This window comes from Lepidochelys olivacea (assembly GCF_965140295.1).
Source record: "Lepidochelys olivacea isolate rLepOli2 genome assembly, chromosome: 7".
NCBI lineage: Eukaryota > Metazoa > Chordata > Testudines > Cheloniidae > Lepidochelys > Lepidochelys olivacea.
This window is the reverse complement of record NC_140417.1, coordinates 31,962,719-31,982,634: the sequence shown is the minus strand read 5'-3', so window position 1 is coordinate 31,982,634 and position 19,916 is coordinate 31,962,719. Positions and strand designations below refer to the sequence as shown.

Genomic DNA, 19,916 nt, shown 5'->3' with positions numbered 1-19,916 from the left:
AAATATCCCCCTTTGTCAAGTGCATTGGGTTCTTTGAATGAAATACGCAGAATAAAGAATAGACATTTTAATTCTCATTGACATGACTATTAAATACTTATAATGTGGTATTGCCTAGACTAGAGGCCAGCCATCAAGAAGCTAACCATAACCCTGGCTTTCCCAATGACTGCTCAGAGTCCAATTTCATTCCATCTAAGCCAGTGTGTGCAAGATCCCTGCCACGGCAGAAGTATCCAGAGAACAGTGCTGCTGGAGGAGCTAGCCAGGCCTGGTTTGTACTTGTGTTTACACAGAGCTAAGAGAGCAATAATTCCCTTTGGCAAATGGGCATTTTAATCGCTATGTAAATTGACGGTGGCTTAAAGTGGTTTTAGAGGGATTTGCCTTTTTTCCCCTTTCTTTGCTAGATCCAGGTCTTCAGTTAAATAACGAAGAGGCTTGGTCTTTCTCTTGTCCCCAGCTTTGCTTTTCCGGGCAAATCTTGGCAAGCTCCAATTAATCCATCCTTCTCCAAGACCCAGTTTAAGCTTCATCGCTTTCCCTCAGTCCTCCCTGCCTCTCTCCTCCTTGTTATCCAGCCAGGACTCCATTCCCACCCACTAGTAAGCGTGGGTAATAGGGATTTTAAGTAAAGTTATCCAAAGCAACTAAGTGACTTAGGAGCCTAAGGCATGGCCCACACTGAAAAGTATTTCTGGCCTACCTATGTCAATTAGAAGTGACCCGTAACCGACAAGCTGTGCCGGTAAAATCCTTAGTGTGGACATACTATACCAGCAAAAAAAATCCTAGCTTATTTCGTTCGAGGACTTAGTATAAGTTATACTGTCAAAAGAACTCTTTTTTTTTTTTTTTTTTTTTTGATGGTATAGGTTGCATCTCCACTAAAGCCCATGTCCACGCTGGGAGTGCTTTACTGTTATTCTTCCCCCCTCCCCAGTTTTGTTTCAAGCAGAATGTAATAGATATAATGGACACCAGCTGTCTCAGAGTGGGGCTAGAATACCAAACCCCTTACCACTAGTTCGAATCCAGTCTGGGTCATTGTGACTGAAAGCAGTCCTCATCTGACTGTGGTTGGGAGGCCGGCATATGAAACGAGTTGGGTGGGTTTCAGTCTATATACTACACTGACAAATCACTCCTAGCATGGACAGCGCTATCCCAGCACAGTAAAACCAACACGCACACCCAGATTCCCCCTGAACAAAACAAGCTGTATCAGTAAAAGTACGGCTTTGCTGGTTTGATGATACTAGGGACTTCTGCCAGCATGGCTTTATCGGTCAGCGATCTCCCCTCTTTGTATCGCTGACTGACATAGCTATTATGCAGGTCAAAATCCCTAGTGTAGACATGGCCTAGGGAGGGGTTGCTGATGAAGCTCTATTGATAGAGCTGCTCTGACAAACCCTTTATAGTGGGAACAGTGCCTGGTTCAAACAAGCCCTGGTTCAAAAGTGACTTAGGGAAGCCAAGTCTCATTGAAGCTCAGTGGGGTTTAGGCTCTTCTAAGAACTCTTCTGAACATTTTGCTTACTGCCCTTCTGCCTCAGCTGCTTGGTGGCATCGATAAGTGGGATTTGGGGGTTTTGTCTCACTGGGTTAAGTGGGATAAAACAAGACGGCCAAGTTAGGGATCTTTGCATGCAAGGGTAGATCCTCTACGGTGGCCCAGCTTCCACCGCCAAAGCAAATGAGAGCAAGCTAGGGGGAATGCTTGGCATGATCACTGAGGAACCATGTGCCAGCTGGGGATAGCAGCAGCACATTGTGCTCCAGCCACTCCTGAGAGGGAGACACGCACACCACCCCTATGCTGGGAACTGCAAAGAGGGAGGCATAAGAGCCAGCTCTGGCTACTGAGGGTTTCCCAAGCTGTAGTCTTGTAGGAGGTTCCCACTCCAGTGGCACAAAGGGAGTGGATTGCAACAGAAAACCTGCTGTATCTGTCCCAGCCCCCACCCCCAGTTCTGTTTTAAGCAAGATGTAATTGCTATAACGGGTATCAGGTGGCTCAGGATGTGGGGTAGAATACAAGCCCCTCACTTCCAGCTCACCAGTTCGAATACAGCCTAGGCTGTTGGTGATGACCAAAAGCAGCTACCATCTGACTGCTGATTGTTCGCTAGTACATGAAATGAGTCAGGTTGGCCTCAGGCCAGTTCCCAGTGGCGCCGCTCTCAGAAGCCTTCTGTTGACACTGAGAGGCCAGTGGATATGCCATGAAGACTGACATCTCAGTCTGCCACCCCACAGTGGTGGGGAAGTCCCTTCACAGTAGGACTTGTCCTGGCTGTCTTGTGGCCAGAGGGTGTGAGAGAAACTTGTGCTGATGCTGCCTGCGCTGTACCTGTTCCGTGGGCTTTGGTCTCTGAGGCTGCCATTCTGGTACCAAACAATATCAGGGGTAAATGGTAAGAAAGGAATGTAGACTGGGGAAGTGGCTCCCAATTCCAGGGGCATTATGCTCTCTACTTCCAGCCCTGCAAGGGAGGTTGGTTTATTGCATAGAAAACAGGCCTTTTCTCTATGCCCTGTGGCTGTAAAGCAGCTGCCTTTTAGGGACAGCAAAGCAGGCAGAGGCAACAGAAGTGTGTGTGGGGATAATGTGGTGGTTGCTTTCCGAGAGTCTGTGTGGGATGCCTTCAGCTTGGTTCCAGTGTCTCTTGATCCGAGAAACGATGCATCCAAGGAGACACCACCTTTAGGAGGCTCAGGCCTGAATTTCAGAGTTAGGCAGGTTTAAACCCAAGAGAAGATGGGGAATTTCCTTCTGTGTTTCATGGCTTGGATTGTTCTGGACAAAGCTTTCTCATCCCCATGAAGATTTACTGGGCAAGGAGGAGAGGTAGGGGGAAAGTAGAAGGATTTATGGCTTACAGTCAGCAAAGGTAGAAATGCCCATGGCTTCTCGGGGTCTGGCCAAACTATGAGTCTGCTGGCTCATGAAGCAGCCTCCTGAAGCCATGCTGGCTGTTCTACACTGTTAACTGCTGTGTCTTCAGGAGAAGGGTGGGTTGGGAAGGGCTGTCTCAGAGATCTGGGGGGTTGCACATGAGCAGGGATGTTTGTGGCTCGGGTGCCTGCCAGGAGCACAGACCCATCCCCATTTTCTTTTGCAGTCTGTGGGAAGCGTTACAAGAACCGCCCTGGGCTCAGTTACCACTATGCTCACTCCCATCTGGCCGAGGAGGAGGGGGAGGATAAGGAAGATTCGCAGCCCCCGACGCCCGTCTCTCAGAGATCTGAGGAGCAGAAGTGTAAGACCATTAGCCCCTGACTTGACCCCATCTCCTGTGTGTCCTGGCTCTTCTGTAGCCTTAGGGCCAGAAGGTAGTGGTGAGGGAACCAAGACTATGACTGGGACTCCTGTGGTCTATCTCCACCTCTAGGAGGGAAGCGGGGGGTCTAGAAGGCTAGAACAAGAGGGGCTCAGTCAGGACTCCTTGGTTCTGTCCCTGGCTCTAGGAGCATAGTGTGTTAGAGAAGGGAGCTGAGACACCTGGGATCCGTGGGAACCAATGTAATCTAGGTTGGAGGAATTAGCAGAGTGGTTAGATTAGCCAAACCACAACTCAAGATTCCTGGATTCTTTTTCTACCTCTGCCCCAACTAGCTGTGTGTTAGGTGAAACGCTTCCCCTCTCTGTGTCTGTCTACCTTTGCATAACACAGGTAAAAGAACGGTTACCTTTGTTACATGCAGATTTGTGAGGCTTTGTGTTTCTAAAGTGCTTTGAGATCTGCAAATGAAAGGTACTGCAGAGACAAAATTTATATCCGCTTTTTACCTGTGGATATCTGCGGAGTTGTAGGCTCTAGCAACAATGAGCGAAACCAGCGGCGAAAGCTAATATGTGAAAGTGGCTTGCATGCTCTTGGACAGGAGATGCACACTGCTGCATGGAAGGGACTCCTGTCCAGGAGTGTGCGAGCTGTTTGCGCACAGTAGCATGACCAGGGACAGCTGTTGGTGATCCTTGTGCCTGCCCCAGTGGATAGGGCTGGGGGCAGTACAGCCACACCAGAGGAGCTGCCAGGCTGGGTGCTGGCTCCTGTGAGTGGCGGCCCGTCTTGCTGCTGCTTTTGCTGTTGCTGTTCCTGGCCTGGTTGCTAGCCATGGCCCAGCTGGTCTCACTCATTGTCACTAGAGCCCTTCATCTCCATGGGTATCTGCTTTATATCCATAGATACACAATTTGTATCCATGCAGGGATCTAGAAGTGGGTACATCTGCTACGCCGTGACCTCCTCTCTGCTGCATCTGAAAGCTTATGTGGGCCAAAGTCCCTACAGGAATCTCGTTGAATGTTCTCCTTCTAGGTGTCATTGCTCACTCTAAATAACCTTTTCTCTGGTGGGGTGGGGTTGGCTCTTCTCCATACAGCCAAGAAAGGTCCTGATGGCTTGGCTTTGCCCAACAATTACTGCGACTTCTGCCTGGGAGACTCAAAAATCAATAAGAAGACTGGGCACCCGGAGGAGCTGGTGTCATGTTCAGACTGCGGACGATCAGGTACTTTGATTTGCAATACCTGCATTCAAGAGGCTGGATGCCCATGGTCCAGCATGAGGTGTTGCTGCTGCTTCACTTCACTGAGTTGGGGTTGTTCTTTATGCTGGATGCCCCCTTATTTGTCCCATGGGGTGGCTGCAGTGATGCATGATGGGAAGCTGATGTCTCTCTTCCCAGAGCCAGGAGCATTTCTGCTCTTTTATTTAAGGCCAGTGCAATCTTTTAGCTACCTGGTTTCTTTTGTCCCACCTAAGACAGCTGAAGGAGGAGCCGGGGGACTATGAGTCAGTGCTCCTAGGTTATGTTCCCAGCTTTGGAGGGGGAGAGGGTTAGAGCAAGAAGAGGCCTGGGATTCAGGACCTCTAGATTCCATATCCAGCTGTAGAATGAGAATGGTCTTTAGTGGTTAGAGCAGTGGGAGACTGGAAGTCAGGACTCCTGGGTTAAACTCTTGGCTCTGCCACTGACTGTCTGTGTGACCATGAGCATGTCACTGCTCCGCTCCGTGCTTCAGCATCCCCATCTGTCTGTTTCTTTACCCTGCTCTCCTGTTAGCTGGAGAGCCTTCTCCTCTGTTGCTGTCTGGAGCAGCGTCTCTCTTGTTTCTACTTCATTCCTTGTCTAGCACTGCTCCTTCTCTGTTTCCCCCTCTCTGGGGGCAAGAGCTGTCACCATTGCAGTTGCTGCTATTTGGAAATAACCTGTATATATCTTCCTGCCTCCTTATGTTTCATGCTTCATTTCCATTTCTCTTGCTTCTCTGAACTCTTGCCACTTGTCCAGGGCTGACATGTCTAACATCCATGTGTGGCTTTATTTCATCCCCCTTGGCAGGGCACCCTTCTTGCCTCCAGTTCACTCCGGTTATGATGGCTGCAGTGAAGACGTACCGTTGGCAGTGCATCGAGTGTAAATGCTGCAACATCTGTGGCACCTCGGAGAACGATGTGAGTACCCTTCAGTGCTGGCGAGATCGATCCTGGCAGAGCAAGCTTGACACTTTGGGCATCCACAGCTGCAAACAGGGGCTTAAAGAGGGGACCAGCAAGCCCCGAGGGGTACATGCCATTTGTGTCCAGAAATTATCTCCCCAAGTATTGTCTGCCTATATCTCGCCATGCTGCACAGCGAGAGCAGCAACTTGCACAGTTTTGGCAGAGACAGGAGAATAATCTTTGGAATGAAGTTTACTGTGGGAGTTTAAATTCTGAATGGAGACTACCTGGGAGGTGGGATTATGGATAATGTCCAAGGTAGGCTCTCGGGGAGTGTGTGTTCCAGGTTGGAGTAATGCAGCTTGAGACCGCAGGTGTACCATCACATTGCCCTCTCCCCCAGGTCAGGGGACCTGTTCTACTCCAATTGGGTAATGTGGCTTCCTCACTAGTTTTGGTGGTTGCTTCTCCCATTACCTAAGGATCTCTGCAGATACAGGCAGGCTGTGTTGGTTACACATGAGGCAGCTCTGCTCTCAGAGCCATTAATCGGCTCCCCACAGACTCAGGCAGGCATCGCTACATTAGTCACCTGTGGAGAAGCTCCATCCTTTCAGAGCTAATGTCTCAGGCTCTCTGCAGACTCAGGCAGACGTCTCTGCATCACATTCAGGTCACACTATCAGAATTTGTTTTGCAGTCCCAAAGGGTAGAAAATCAAAACCTAAAATCCAGACCTTTTAACATGAATCTAAGAGCCAGGACCCTAGGCATGTGAGCATAGGCGCCGACTTCCCCTCTTTCCCCTGGGTGCTTGACCCGCTCCCTGCCCCTCTCCACCCCTTCCATGAAGCCCCGCCCCTGCCATGTCTCTGCCAACCCTTCCCCAAAGTCCCCGCTGCAACTCTGCCCCCTCCCTGCCCCTATTCCAACTCCTTCCCCAAATCCCTGCCCCGCCTCTTCCCTACCTCCTCCCCTGAGTGCACCACGTTCTTGCTCCTCCCTCCCGGAGCATGCTAATGCCGCCAAACAGCTGTTTGGAAGCGTCTGGGTGGGAAATGCTGGGAGGTAGGTGGAGGAGTGGGGACGTGGCACGCTCGGGGGAGGGGGGGAGGAGAAGGAGGAGGGGCGGAGGGAAGGGAGCTTAGCTCTGCACCCACTAATTTTTCCCGTGGGTGCTCCAGCCCCGGTGCATCTGCGGAGTCAGCGCCTATGCTTTGATCCAGCCCTGCAGGTGTTACACGGAACTCTTCAGTGGCTGTTTCACATAGGAATCTGCTACTGCTATCAGCTAATGGAGTTACTTCTGTGGCTCAGGTGGTACAGGCTTATGCTTTTAGTGTCAAATGTGGCAGGTCTAATCTTTGGTGAAGACCCTGAGGGATTGGTTAGACTTGCATGTCACTAAAGCGCCCTCTGTTCTTTGTGGGATGGCAGAATCATGCTGTGATTTGTAAATAGAGCCCTTTTGTGAAGCTGTGTTGAATCATCCGAATTTTCCTTTATTTTCCTCCCCCCTCTGCTTAGGACCAGCTGCTCTTCTGTGATGATTGTGATCGTGGGTATCACATGTACTGTCTAACTCCGCCCATGTCAGAGCCACCCGAAGGTAAATGTAGTGCTCCTTGGCCCACTCTTGTTTCTCTTTAGAATTCTGATTTTGGTTCTAAGCAGTAGTGATTGATAGCATTGGGCATGATGCGAGCAGGAAGTGTGCAATTTTCTCCCACATATCTCTGAATCCCGTATAACATCCCCTACTATTCTGGGCCTGGCTAGCTCTGCCAAGGTCCCTCAGACTTGCTGCGCAGCCTCGCTTGCTATTTCAGCTCTGAGCTCCCTGACGCAGGTAGCTCTGCTGATCCCCTATGATCCTAACCCATGGATCCCTCTGCTGCCTAAGTTATTCCTTCCCCCGCCTAGTGCCCCACAGTTCTAATTTGCAGCAGCACCCCCTCTTACTTATTCCAGTCCTGGGTGCCTCTTAAACTGACAAATGTGCTAAGTGGTGTGTGTAGGATCTTGTGCTGAAGGGAACACTGCGCTAAGTGTAGGGTTCGGTTGGGACTCTACTTATTCGTATTGTGGGTATCCCCTAGGAGGCTCAGTCATGGGACAGAACCCCATTATGCTAGGTGCTGCACAAATACTCCAAGTTCCCCATAACTTTCCTTGGCTTTCTTAGAGTCAGATTCCAAGACCAGAAGGGACCACTGTGATCCAACTAGTCTGACCTTGTGTATGTCACTGGCCATGGGACTATCCTGAATTAGTTGATGTTTGAGTTGGAGCAGATCTGCTAGAAAAACATCCAATATTGAGTTTTAAAAGGGGGGATTTGTATACAAGGGCCAACAAATTCAGCCTTGGAGGAAACAGGTGCAACTCCCATTGAAATTGATCAGAGATGTTTCTGCTTACATCAGAATCTCTGAAATTTTTTGGTCTGTCACATGCACGAGGTCAGATTAGATGAGGTCTGTGGACCTCCCTCCCTCAGCCTGCTGTCAAAATAGTCAGATACACCTTCTCCGGGCAGTGCCCGCTCCAGTAGATTCTCCTGGTACTAAATCATCACTGTCTCTATGCCAACTGGGATGTGGTAGGAATGTCATTAGGCATCCTGAGGAAGGAAGTATGGGGACAGCATCCTGCCAAGTGTGGAAACATTTCTGCATTGGTAGCAAAATCAAGAGTACAGTGGCAGAGTCCAGATTTTCCACCAGCCCCACCTTTCCTTGCACAGTGCACTGATTCATGGTTTCAAAGCAAACTGGTTACAGTTGAGCAGCCAGAAGCAATCTCCGGTCTAGATTCACCCATGTTAATTTTAAATTGCCTTTTAATTCTCTCACTTAATGTTATCTAGATGGAGGAATATCTGAAGACCTTGGGGGCTTTGTTTCCTAGCATACTGGGAGCACATAGTCCTGGATTAACACCTGCTAGGATATGTTTAGGGCCCTACCAAATTCACGACTATGAAAAATGCATCACATACTGTGAAATCTGGTCTTTTGTGTGCTTTCCTCCTATACAATACTTATTTTACGAGGGAGACCAGCATTTCTCAAATTGGGGGTCCTGACCCAAGAGGGAGTTGCAGGAGGGTCACAAGGTTATTTTAGGGGGGTCGTGGTATTGCCACCCTCATTTCTGTGCTGCCTTCAGAGCTGGGTGGCCAGAGAGTGGCGGCTGTTAGTCGGGAGCCCAGCTCTGAAGGCAGTGCCCTGCCAGCAGTAGCACAGAAGTAAGAGTGGCAACACCATACCATGCCACCCTCATTTCTGCATTGCCTTCAGAGCTGGACAGCCGGAGAGTGGTGGCTGCTGACTAAGGGCCTAGTTCTGCAGGCAGCAGCGCAAAAGTACGGTGGCAATACCATACCATACATCCCTACTTCTGCGCTGTTGCTGGTGGTGGCTCTGCCTACAGAGTTATGCTCTCAGCCAGCAGCCACCACTCTCCAGCTGCCCAGTTCTCAAGGCAGCACCGCCAGCAGCAGAACAGAAGTAAGGGTAGCAATATCATAACCCCTCCCACCCCCCACCCATCCCCAGTAGTCCCTAGGATGCCCCAACCAAGATCTGGGCCTTGTTACTGTATGGGCACTATTGGTAATATTATGGTAGCACCTTGGGGGCTCAGCCAAGATTGTTGTTAATACGGTGGTAGAGGTTGAGGGCTCGAGAGATTGGGACCTGTTATCACATATGCATTATTATTAGTAGTTTGTTAATATCTAGAGGCCCCAACCAAGATTCTGGAATAAACTACTGGCGTGAGGCACCGGTAGAACTGTTCCCATACTAGGGGGTTGTGCGGCTTTAGCTATAATATTTTCAAAGTGGTATAGTTTAAAGCAGTATGAACACTGTGTGGACAAACCCATAGTGAGGCAGTTCCTGACCCAAAGCACTTATGATTCTAAATAAACAATGGCTGGGAGAGGAAATAGTTGTACAGAGAGGGGAAGTGACTTGCCCAAGGTCACACAGTAGGTCAGTGGCAGAGCTGGAAATAGACCCCAGTTTGGCACCCTAGATAGCACTGCCTGTTAGAGCAATGTTAGAACAACAGATTATTGTCCTGTTAAACAACTGCTGTGTTCCACCCTGGAGCTGGCCACATTTCAGCAGCAGGCAAATTGCCCCCTCAGACATATGCAGTTCACTAAGCATTCTGGGAAAGCCTAGTTACTGAGTTTTCACCTCTTCTTGCAGGGAGCTGGAGCTGTCACTTGTGTCTGGATTTGCTGAAGGAGAAAGCGTCAATCTATCAGAACCAGAACTCCTCTTGATTCGGTTTTGGGTTGGAGGGCAAAGCGTGGCTCAGTAGAGTAACCTCCAGTCACTCATTACATACAGGGCTCTGTTACTTTTTCTGTCCCCCCCCACTGCCCCCACCCCTTTTTTTTTTTATGGTTTAACCTTTCCCGTGTTTTTTTGGGTTCCTTTTTGTTGAATTTCTCTCCTTCCCAAAGCAGATTGGACTCTGCCTGTTACCAGAAGATCCATCCTGGCCTGGGGTTAGAAGTGGATCCACTTCCCCCACCATATCAGGTGAAGTCTTGTACGCAAGGCTGTCCCTTGGTGGTGGTTGCGTTTCTGCCTCTAAGCACTGCTTCAAACATACATAGCATGAACCAATGCTTGACCCTCACTGAAGGCAAAACCAATCCTAGCACGCAGATGAGACACAACAAACAGGAATCTCCTCTCTGTGTAGGAGGGAGAATCGCCTTATTCATCCTGGTGAAAGGTGTCTCTTGGACTCTCCAGTGCAGGAACTGCAGAAAGAAGCGCCATAGGAGAAAAGGGGTCTTACATCCTCATTTAAATGACTCCTATTCCTGAGTCTGCTTTGCCATTCAGCACTACCGAGTTAGCAGCCCTCTCCAGGGCTCCCGTCATCCACGCTCTTATGTTACAAGTCTGTCTGAGCAAAATCAGCCTGTCAGGTAAAGGGAAATGGCTCCAGACATTCTTCGTGTCCCAAATCCTCCTTCTCCTCCTCCGCTTACTCTAATTAGTGGGTTAAAGTCCACACACTTCTCCTAGTATAGACAGGAAGCAGTGGTTGTCCCTGGTTGATAGTAGAGTATCGATCACTGATCGCCCCCTCCTTCCACGAGTTGAAAGTGGTTTGACTGGTATAGGTGACTGGACCACACTGTTTTCAACACCGCCTGCTAGAGAATTGATTCCAGCACTGGTAGAAAGGGATCCAATGTGTGGGTGAGGGTGTGGTATCCCTTGTTTGTCAGATAATATCAACCATGGATCAATATCCCAGTGTAGAGAAGGCCTTTGATTTCCACCTGAGTCAAACCAGTTTAAATATGAAGTGACTCCATTGTCTCTTGGTTTATGCTGGTCTGACTGAGAACAGAGTCAAACCCATAGACCCTACAGTACCTCAGCTTGATGGTGTTTTTACACCTGTCCTGTAAAACTACACTCAGCATCCCATAGTTCCAGGTTCTAATGGTCACACAGGGTTTAAACTTTCACCAGGTTATTTTGGAAAAGGTCTGCTTCAGCCTCCTTTACAGACTCCATCCTTGAGAGGAGAAAGGGATGGTCCTTAGGATTCTTCACTGCTGCCTTAACATAGTCCAAATGCGTAAGTTGGCCCTTCCCATGTACATCCCCTGCACTCAAGCATTTTAATGGAGTTTTGCCTATTGTGTTTTTAACCTACAAAGCCTGCCGTCCTGGCTTTTGGTGATGATTTAGCTTTTCAAATCATTAGGATAATGAAACTACAGTTGGAGCTTTTGTCCCGGACTCTTGAGTCCCATACTGAAGCTGTATGGTCGCCATCCCTGCAAGAGGCTTGAGTCCTCCCGTGTTGTAGCAATGACAGCACCATGCCTCCTGATAGGAGGAGGATGGTTTGGGACTGTGGGTTCAGAACAAGCAGAGACCACTGGTGTTTCCATGGAACAAAGTGCAGATGGACTAGTCTTTTGATTTGCAGATCCCTTTGTCGCTCCAGTTAATGTGCCTATGCAAGGGAGCTGCATGCCCAAGACTTGGGAGTGCCTGTTCCAGCCGGTCAATGGGTATGAATGCATGCCAGCAGGGACTCATCGCCCCATGCCATGGTGTGTTGTTAAAGGCTGAGCTGGCTCATTTCAGGACCTTGCTCTGCTCGACGATGGAGGAAAAGAAGCCAGTTTCTTCTCCCAGCTTGCTGCTGGGCTCTCCCTCTCTTGGAAAATAAGGATCCCTCTCCCTCCCTCCTTGCTATTTTTGTTTCCGCTCTGCAGGAATCTCATTGTATCATGTGACTCGGAACCCACTGGTGACCTTTTGAAGCCCTCCAGGCATCGCTGTTTTCAGTAGCAGGGGTCAAGGTGCATGGGATGATTTTTGTTGTACAGCCCTAGTATAGGATGAAGCATCTTTGGAAGGGTGACACAAAAGGGTTCTGTTGAATAATGTGCCTGTTTTTTCTAAATCGACTTCAAACCTACCTCCAAAATCCCTTTTTACGTTCTTCCTTGCTCACTAGAAATGCATTTTAAAAAAAAAACACTTCACCTGTACAAAAGGGGCTGGATGGCTCAGGGGATGGTGAATGGGAGGACTTTTGTTCACCACTAGGTCACTGGTTCAAATCTAGCCCAAGCTGGTAGCAATCAGAAGCCATTACCAGCCACTGGTGATTTGGTGGCCTGTATGAAATGAGTTTTGTGGGTCTCAATCCAGTGTAACACACACATGCCAGAATCAAGGAGGCCATGGAGACTGGACATTGTGGCACAATGAGGATGTTTGCCATGCTGTCCCTTACGTGGCTAAAAGTAGATGGTCAGTCCAGACCCGTTCTGAGCACTACTTCAGATGGAAATATTAAATAAAAGACCCCACTCTCTCCACTCTCTCACTTGCACAACAGTGACATGTCTGCATTTGTTTGAAATCCTGTATCCACTCAGCAGTGGCTGTGGTTGGAAGCCACCTGAAAAGGGAAGCATAGCTTCGCCCACTTCATTACCTTATCCACTCTTATGAACGACTGAAGCTGAAGTGGGTGGGGATTCAATGCAGGCAGAGGCAGAAATCCTTTTTGCCTCTGATTTCATCCAGAGCCTCCTAATAAATGGGGCTCAGTCACTGAGCAAATCTTCCTTGCTTGGCTAACTGGGGAGCTGTTGCCCAAACTGAAATTGGCCATCCCCAGCAGCTCTCGCCAGCACTGCAGGGTCCTGAGTGTCTTGTCTTGGACAGACCACAATCCCCTGCAAAGTATCACATGTGTGTCTTATCCTGCCCACCCCAAAAAAACACCAAAATGGCTTGTTAAACTCCTCTCTCTTGTCACTTTGGGGTGGGTTACTTTTCTTAAATTTGTGTGTAGCTCTCCTTGCAATGGGAATTCAGCGCTCAGGTCAGATGTGTTCCAGATACATTGGTTTCCCATAAGGAGGCTCTTTAGGTTTGGGATGGGGAATATTATATAGCTCATTTCTGTGCTTTCACCTTGTAATGTTTTTCAGGGTGTGTGATGCGGGGGGGGGGGGGGGGGAGGTGTCAGCTTGATTTCCCCTATTCTTTATGATGCTGCTTCCCCTGCCCCCTCTTGGAGGAGAAATGTCAAACAGTTCTGAGTAGGGAAAGCCACCTGCTGCTGAGTTAGTTTTCTTCTTTGACTGACTTTCACAGCTTTTCCCTCTGAGTTAGCAAGCTGCCTCCCTCACTCCCACATACATGCACGCACATTCACACATGCATTAACAGCCAATTATGTATTGAGAATAGTGGACTTGTGTTTTTCCATTTCAGTAACCTAATTAAATTGCAAAGTCTCAGAAGCATATTTTGGGTTTGGGTTTTTTTAATTTACAGAGTAAAAAACAAATGAATTTTTTGCTGCTGTTAAGATTCCTTTTTTCCCCCTTTCCTCCCCACTTTAATTGGAGCCAAGGTGTGTAATTTTTTTAAGGTACTGTATTAAAAAAACATTAGTAAATAAACATTTTTACACGGATCTCTCATTTTAAGCTGCCTTATTTGTTACTGATACAGATGCTGTGAGATTAGATGCTGGGGGTGCTTCTGAGTTTACTGTGCAGTTCTCCAGGGAAAGCTGTTCAGGTAAAAGTGTTGTGTATTCCATCTTTCTGTTTTCCACATCCCTTTGTTAGGTCCTGATTCAGCAAGGTTCTTAAACTGGTCTAACGTCTAGGCAGGAGAATGGTCAAAGGAGATCACTTTAATAGATTTTAAGGCCAGAAGGTCCTATTACATCATCTACTTTAACCTGCATAGCACAAGCTAGAGAACTTCACTCAGTGACTCTTGTGGTGATTCCAGTGACTTGTGCTTGGCTAAAACATCTTCCAGAAAGGCCTCCAGTCTTGGTTTAAAGATGTCGAGACGGAGAATCCACAACTTCCTTTGCGAGTTTGTTCCAGTGGATAATCATCCTTAATAGTGCTTTATTTCTAAGTTCAATTTAACATAAGGACAAAAGGGAGCATTGTGATTATCTAGTCTGACCTCCTGTATAACACAGGCCAAAGGACTGCCCTGCATTAACTCCTCCCTTAACTAGAACCTGGCTTTAACTTCTAATGTTTAATGTTGTGCCTTGCTCTGCTAGTTTAAAGAGCCATTTAGTACCTGGTATTTTCTCCACATGAAAATACTTAGACACCATAATCAAGTCACCTCTGTCTCCTTTTTTTTAGAAGCTAACCAGAATGAGCACTTTAACTCTCCCAGCATAAGACATTTTTTCCATCCCTCGAATTGTTTTGGGGCTCTTCTCTGCAACCTCTCCAATTTGCCATCATGCTTAGATATCTACCTTGCTGAATCTGGGCCATCCAGAGTATTAGAAAAAGCTTTCTTCCCCTTTAAAAGTAATGAATGCTCTAGATTGGAGTCTGAAGCTATTATTTGTATTGCAGTATCACACAGAAGCCCTAGTTATAGACCAGGGGCAGCTTGTGCTAGGTGCAGGGCAGGTGCAAGGAGGTTTCACGCCCTAGGCAAAAATTCCACCTTGTGCCACCCCCTCTCCCCCACACCCGAGGCGCCTCCCCTGCGGCAGCTCCCCGCCACCCCCTCCCTCCCTGCCTCCCTCCCCTCGACCCAGGCAGTTCCCCGCCCCAGTTCACCTTTGCTCCACCTCCTCCCTGAGCACACCGGCGCTTCTCCCGCCTCCCAGGCTTGCGGCGCCAATCAGCTGTTTGGCACGCAACCCTGGGAGGGAGAGAAGCAGAACGGGGCGGTGCTCAGGGGAGGCGGCAGCGCAGAGGTGAGCTGGGGCGGGGAGCCGTTCCCCTGTGTGTGCCCCCCCACCATTACTTGCTGCAGGCGGCCCTCCCCGCGCCTTCCTGCCCCAACTTACCTCCGCTCCACCGCCGCCCCCGACCACTTGGTGCCCTAGGTGACTACCTAGTTAGCCTAGTGGTTGCACCGGCCCTGGCTAGGTGCTATACAAGTGCAGAACAAAGAGATGGTATCTGCCCCCAAAGAGTTTGCATTCTAAATAAGCAAAGGAAGGATGATCGTTTCCTATTTTACGCATTGGAAACTCAAGCCCAGAGAGAAGTATTTTCCCAGGGTGTCACAAGGAGTCAGTGGCAGAACTAGGACTTGAATCCAAATGTTCTGAGTGCCAGGCCAGTATCTCAATTCAACTCCAGTGCTGGAGCAGAATTGATGCAGAAGGGAGAGGCATGTACAGGCTGTGCAAGCTTTCTACTTTCAGCTATCCAGTGCTATTTTATAATTCATTGGTCCCACATGAGATATGGGGACATCAACGCATCCATCAAACACACCCTGAAGACACTGATAGCACTAAATCGGATGCATCATTGGGATGAATCGTCATTAGGCTGCCAGATCCTTAAACATGTGCCTATTGTACTTCATGAAGCTCTAGTTACAGCACAATATCATATGGACACAAAGGGACAGTGAAAGACTTTAAGGTGGCTCCAAACCACTAGGTACAATATGCTGCAATTCTGCCTGTGTTGTGCCTCAGATACCCAGGAAGGTGTTATCAGGGGAAAGAAGTTTTTATCATAGGGTGCTTGTGCAACCTTATTGATGGAAATCCTTTGGGTGTTTACTGCAGAGATAGCGCACGTGCACCCCATACCCCTTGCCTAACCACTAGACCCCACTCCTCTCCCAGAGCTAAACGTAGAACCTCAGAGTCCTGGCTCCCAGCCCTCCTGCTCTAACCACTAGACCCCATTCCCAGAACCAGGAATAGAACCCAGGTGTCCTGTCTCCCCAAGTGTGTGTTACGGCTCTAAGAACATTGAACTTCCTAGCACTGACTGTTCTCCATCCTGCTCTCATTGGTAAACATTCAAATTCCTAGAACTGTTAGAGGATGCTTGTCTATGTATATAATTCTTTTTTCTATTTGTTAAAAATAGGATCATGTCACTGTTGGGGAAGGGTGTATGTTAATACAGGATGACTTCCCTGCAATGCTAGCTGTCTCCAAAGATTTGCATCCTTGTATCTTAATGGCAAAAAACAGCAGCTGCAGGTAAGACAGGGTCAAGTATTCAGTCTAAGGGGGATAGAAGAAGCTGCGACTTCAGTGTGGCTCAGTGCAGGGTGGGGGAAGTGGATTTTATTAACTCATTCTCCCCCTTCACCTCCTTTGTTCTTTCCTTCTGCTGTAATGCTTTTAGGACCAGATTCAGTTGAAACCAAATCATGCACTGCATAGTCCCAACACCTTCCACTAAAAATATTTTATCTGGCCATTGTGGTCTGTATGGCAGCATGGCCCAGTGGCACTGTACTGGGACTCAGGATACATGAGTTCTGTACTCGGCTCTGCTGCATGTGGCCTTGAGCAACTCCCTTCCCCTCTGTGCTCCTGTTTCCCTTCCCACCCTTTGACTATATCAGTGGTCTCCAACCTTTTTACATAAACAGATCACTTTTAGAATTTAAGTGCACCCCAGGATCTACCCTGCTTCGCTCACTCCATGCACCCCCTCCTTTGCTCGCTCCCCACCACCCTTGCTTACTCTCACCAGGCTGGGACAGAGGGTTGGGGTTTGGGAGAGGGCTCTGGGCTGGGGCCAAGAGGTTTAGAGTGTGGGACGGAACTCTGGGCTGAGCCTGGGGCAGGAGGGGGTGCAAGCTCTGGGGGGGAGTTTGGGTGAAGGAGGGGGCTCTGGGCTGGGGCAGAGTGTTGGGGTGCAGGAGGGGGTGTGGGCTCTGGGAGGGAATTTAGATGCAGGAGGGGGATCCGGCTAGGGCAGAGTGTTGGGGTGCAGGAGGGGGCATGGGGTGCTGGCTCTGGGAGAGGGGTCAGGGCTGGGGCTGGGCAATGGGGGGCAGGAGCAGGATTGGGGGGGCAGGAGGTGGTCTGGGGTGCTAGCTACAGGAGCGGTCTCCTGCCAGGCAATGCTTACCTTGGGCGGGGCTAATGCAGGATCACTGCCTCCCCTGGACCCACGCCGCTCCCAGAAGGGGCCAACATGCCCCTGCGGGCACGTGGCTCTGTGCGCTGCCCCTCTCTGCCGGCACTGCTCCCGCAGCTCCCATTGGCCACAGTTCCCCATTCCCGACCAATGGGAGCTGCGGGCGTGGTGCTTGCAGGCAGGAGCAGCATGCAGAGACCCCTGCTGTCCCCCTCCCCTAGAACTGCGAGGGCATGCTGCCTGCTTCTGGGAGTGGTGTAGGGCTGAAGCATACAGGGGGCCTGCCTTAGCGGCAGCCCTGCTGCAGCCAAAGATTGCAATCGACTGGGAGAGTCTCCAGGATCGACCATTCGATCGCGATTGATCGGTTGGTGCTCACTTCCCTATATAGACTGTAAACTCTTGTGGGTAGGGACTGTCTCTTCCTTTGTCTATACAGTGCCTAACACAATGGGTGCTGATCTAGTTTGGGGACCTGTAGGCTCTACTCTAGTAGTGTTAACCTTCTATCACCTAGAGGACCCAACTTAGCTTGGGGGTACCATTGAGCAGGGTGCCATAGACAACATGGTGAGAGACAATCCCTGCCTTAAAGATTTTACAATCCAGGGCCTGATCCAGGCAAGACTGTTGCAGATGCTTAACTTTACGCACAGTCAGCATTCCAAATCCGTGGGATTTATTTGCAGTGTGTAAAGTTAATGTGCATACATCTTTGCAAGGTTGGGGCCTAAATAGAAAAGATAGATACGAAGTGGGAGAAGGTGGGAAATAATCCTCTCATTTTACACGTGCAGAGAGATTAGTCACACATGGAGTCTGTAGCAGAGCTAGGAATTAAACCCAGGTTTCTTGTGATGAGAGCTAGTTGGATATTTTGCATTAAAACAGCTTTTTGCCAGAAAATGCTAAACAGCCAAAACAGAAACTTTTGCGGGAATGTATCTGCTTCAATTAAACTTTCATTGAAAGAGGTTTCTCCAGTCCAGGGTGGAAATGTGAGACAGAGCTCAGAATAATCGATAGCCCTGTCTAAGTGAGGCAGAGCAGGGACCTGAAACTGGGTCCCCCATCCCTGCTCACTACTGGGCTGTTGACTGTTCTGGAATGCGGGATCTGTGCTCTTGCTCTCTTGGGCTGGTTTTTACAAACATGCCTTGGTTTTGTCCCAGTACGGAATGGAAAACGTTTTTTAAATGTTCATGAACCAGGAAAACCGTTTCCTTCCTCACTTTATTTCAGACCTAATGTAGTGCCACAAGCCCGTTCTTTTATGACAGGGAAACATGCTGCCTCTTTTTTTTTAACGATGTTTTCCCTATAATAACATTATACACAACTGGCTGGAGTCAGATGATCAGATCCTTATCCTACGTATGCAGGTGTAAATCTGGAGCGAGGTTTCATTTAACACAAGGGAGTTAGCCTACTTTTACCCAATTCCAAGTGAGATCAGAATGTAGCCCTGATGATTTTAAATAACAATTCACTACTTTAAATTAGGACACAAATCAAATGATGGCAGCATGCTGTATTGGGATGAGTTCCAGTCATCTACCAGAGCTGTGGAGATGTTACAGGGAATTCCAAGAAAAGCAAGAAAAAATTATTAAAGACCTAAGATTTTCTTAGTGCCATAATAGTGTAGAGCAGGAGAGGGTTGTAGGAGAAGATCCCATGCTGAAAGAATCATGGGATTTTTATTGTCCTTGGTACATAAGCTATTGCAAATATTATTGCACATAAAATCATTATAGAGATTCAGAAACTTCTCTGCCAAGCTTTTTTTTTATTACTTCAGAGGAGCCTATTCCATCAGTTTAGTATCTGATTCCATTCTGTCTCAGGTGAGATTATATCCTGGTTTTGGCTCATAAGAGTTGGCAGACTGCATCACTTGACCATCCTGTTTGAGGTGGGCTCATACATGGACTCAGTTATTTTTTATTACAGTCTTGCTCTGAGACATCCAATCAAGATCTGGTCTCTATTGTGCTAAGTGCTGTACAAACATGAAATGAAATACAGTCCCGATTCTAAAGGGTTTTTTCCAGCTCTGAGTCCTTGCCGTTTTTGCCTCGGTGCTGTTTGAAATGAGATTACTGCCTGGGACTAGAATCAGTCAATATAGGTTCAATTCTGAACTCTGCCACAGACTTGAATAAGTCACTTAATCTCTCAGTGCCTCACTTCCCTCAGATGCAAAATGGAGATGATAATCCTTCCTTTGTTTGTTCAGACTGTAAACTCTTCACTGCAGGCACTGTTATTGTGTGTATTTGCAGCACCCAGCATGACTGGGGTGGGCCCCAATATCAGAGGGGGTCTGTATAGTGCCTGGCGTGATAGGGGCCCTGCTCTAGCACAATGGGACCTTGATTACAGTCAGGGCCTCTTGATGCAACCATATCTTAAAACAAAACAAAACCCACTATTATAAAGCAATTTTGTTTTCCTTTTTATTTTTTCAAACAAATAAATATGAAGAACATTGACATAAACACCAGCCTCACTGGACCCTGCATGAGGAAAGTCAGTATGTACAGTCCTGTATGATCAGGGTTTTGCTGCTTTGCCAATTCTCATGCTAAATGGAGTTTTCTTTCAGCTCACAGCCCCTGAAGTTATGATTACGTGAGACTCTGTTTACATATATTTTAAAAAAAAGTTTCTAGTGAAAAGCTTGAAAATGTGACCTCTAAAGGCTCAGAAACCAGAAGGAAAATATGAATCTTTCCCTCCTCGCTCCCCCACTAGTTTACTATTTGGCTTAAAATCATGAGTTTTTTTAATCTTGTGATTTTGGAGTCTGACTCATGATTTTTGCATGCTTGGGGATGGTAATGCTGGGTTTGTAACTCTCATAAACATGTTTTGGTCAATGATTTATTCATATTAAACATTCAAGAGTCACCAGGCTAAAGATAGGTTGGAATCATGGCACAAAGACGAAGTGAATTGGAGGACTGCCCCTGACTTCCTGCTGGGTCATCTTTTCTCTGCTGCTGGGACGTCTTCTAGAAATAGCGCTTAGATTG

The 19,916-nt window shown here is 48.2% G+C and overlaps 1 protein-coding gene across 4 annotated transcripts in view; it reads left to right on the top strand.

Annotated features, from left to right (window-relative positions):
• Window positions 1–13,427, top strand: part of DPF2 (double PHD fingers 2) — a 42,743-nt gene extending 29,316 nt beyond the window's left edge. For 2 of the 4 annotated variants that reach the window (XM_084633710.1, XM_084633712.1), the window contains 5 exons: window positions 3,129–3,266; window positions 4,393–4,521; window positions 5,356–5,468; window positions 6,984–7,065; window positions 9,680–13,426. In XM_084633710.1, coding sequence (XP_084489836.1) covers window positions 3,129–3,266; window positions 4,393–4,521; window positions 5,356–5,468; window positions 6,984–7,065; window positions 9,680–9,756 — 539 coding nt within the window. In that variant the 3' untranslated portion in view covers window positions 9,757–13,426. Of the gene's footprint in view, window positions 1–3,128; window positions 3,267–4,392; window positions 4,522–5,355; window positions 5,469–6,983; window positions 7,066–9,679 lie in introns of all 4 variants that reach the window. The other 2 variants (XM_084633711.1, XM_084633713.1) reach the window with 2 other exon arrangements.
• Window positions 13,428–19,916: the final 6,489 nt, after the last annotated feature.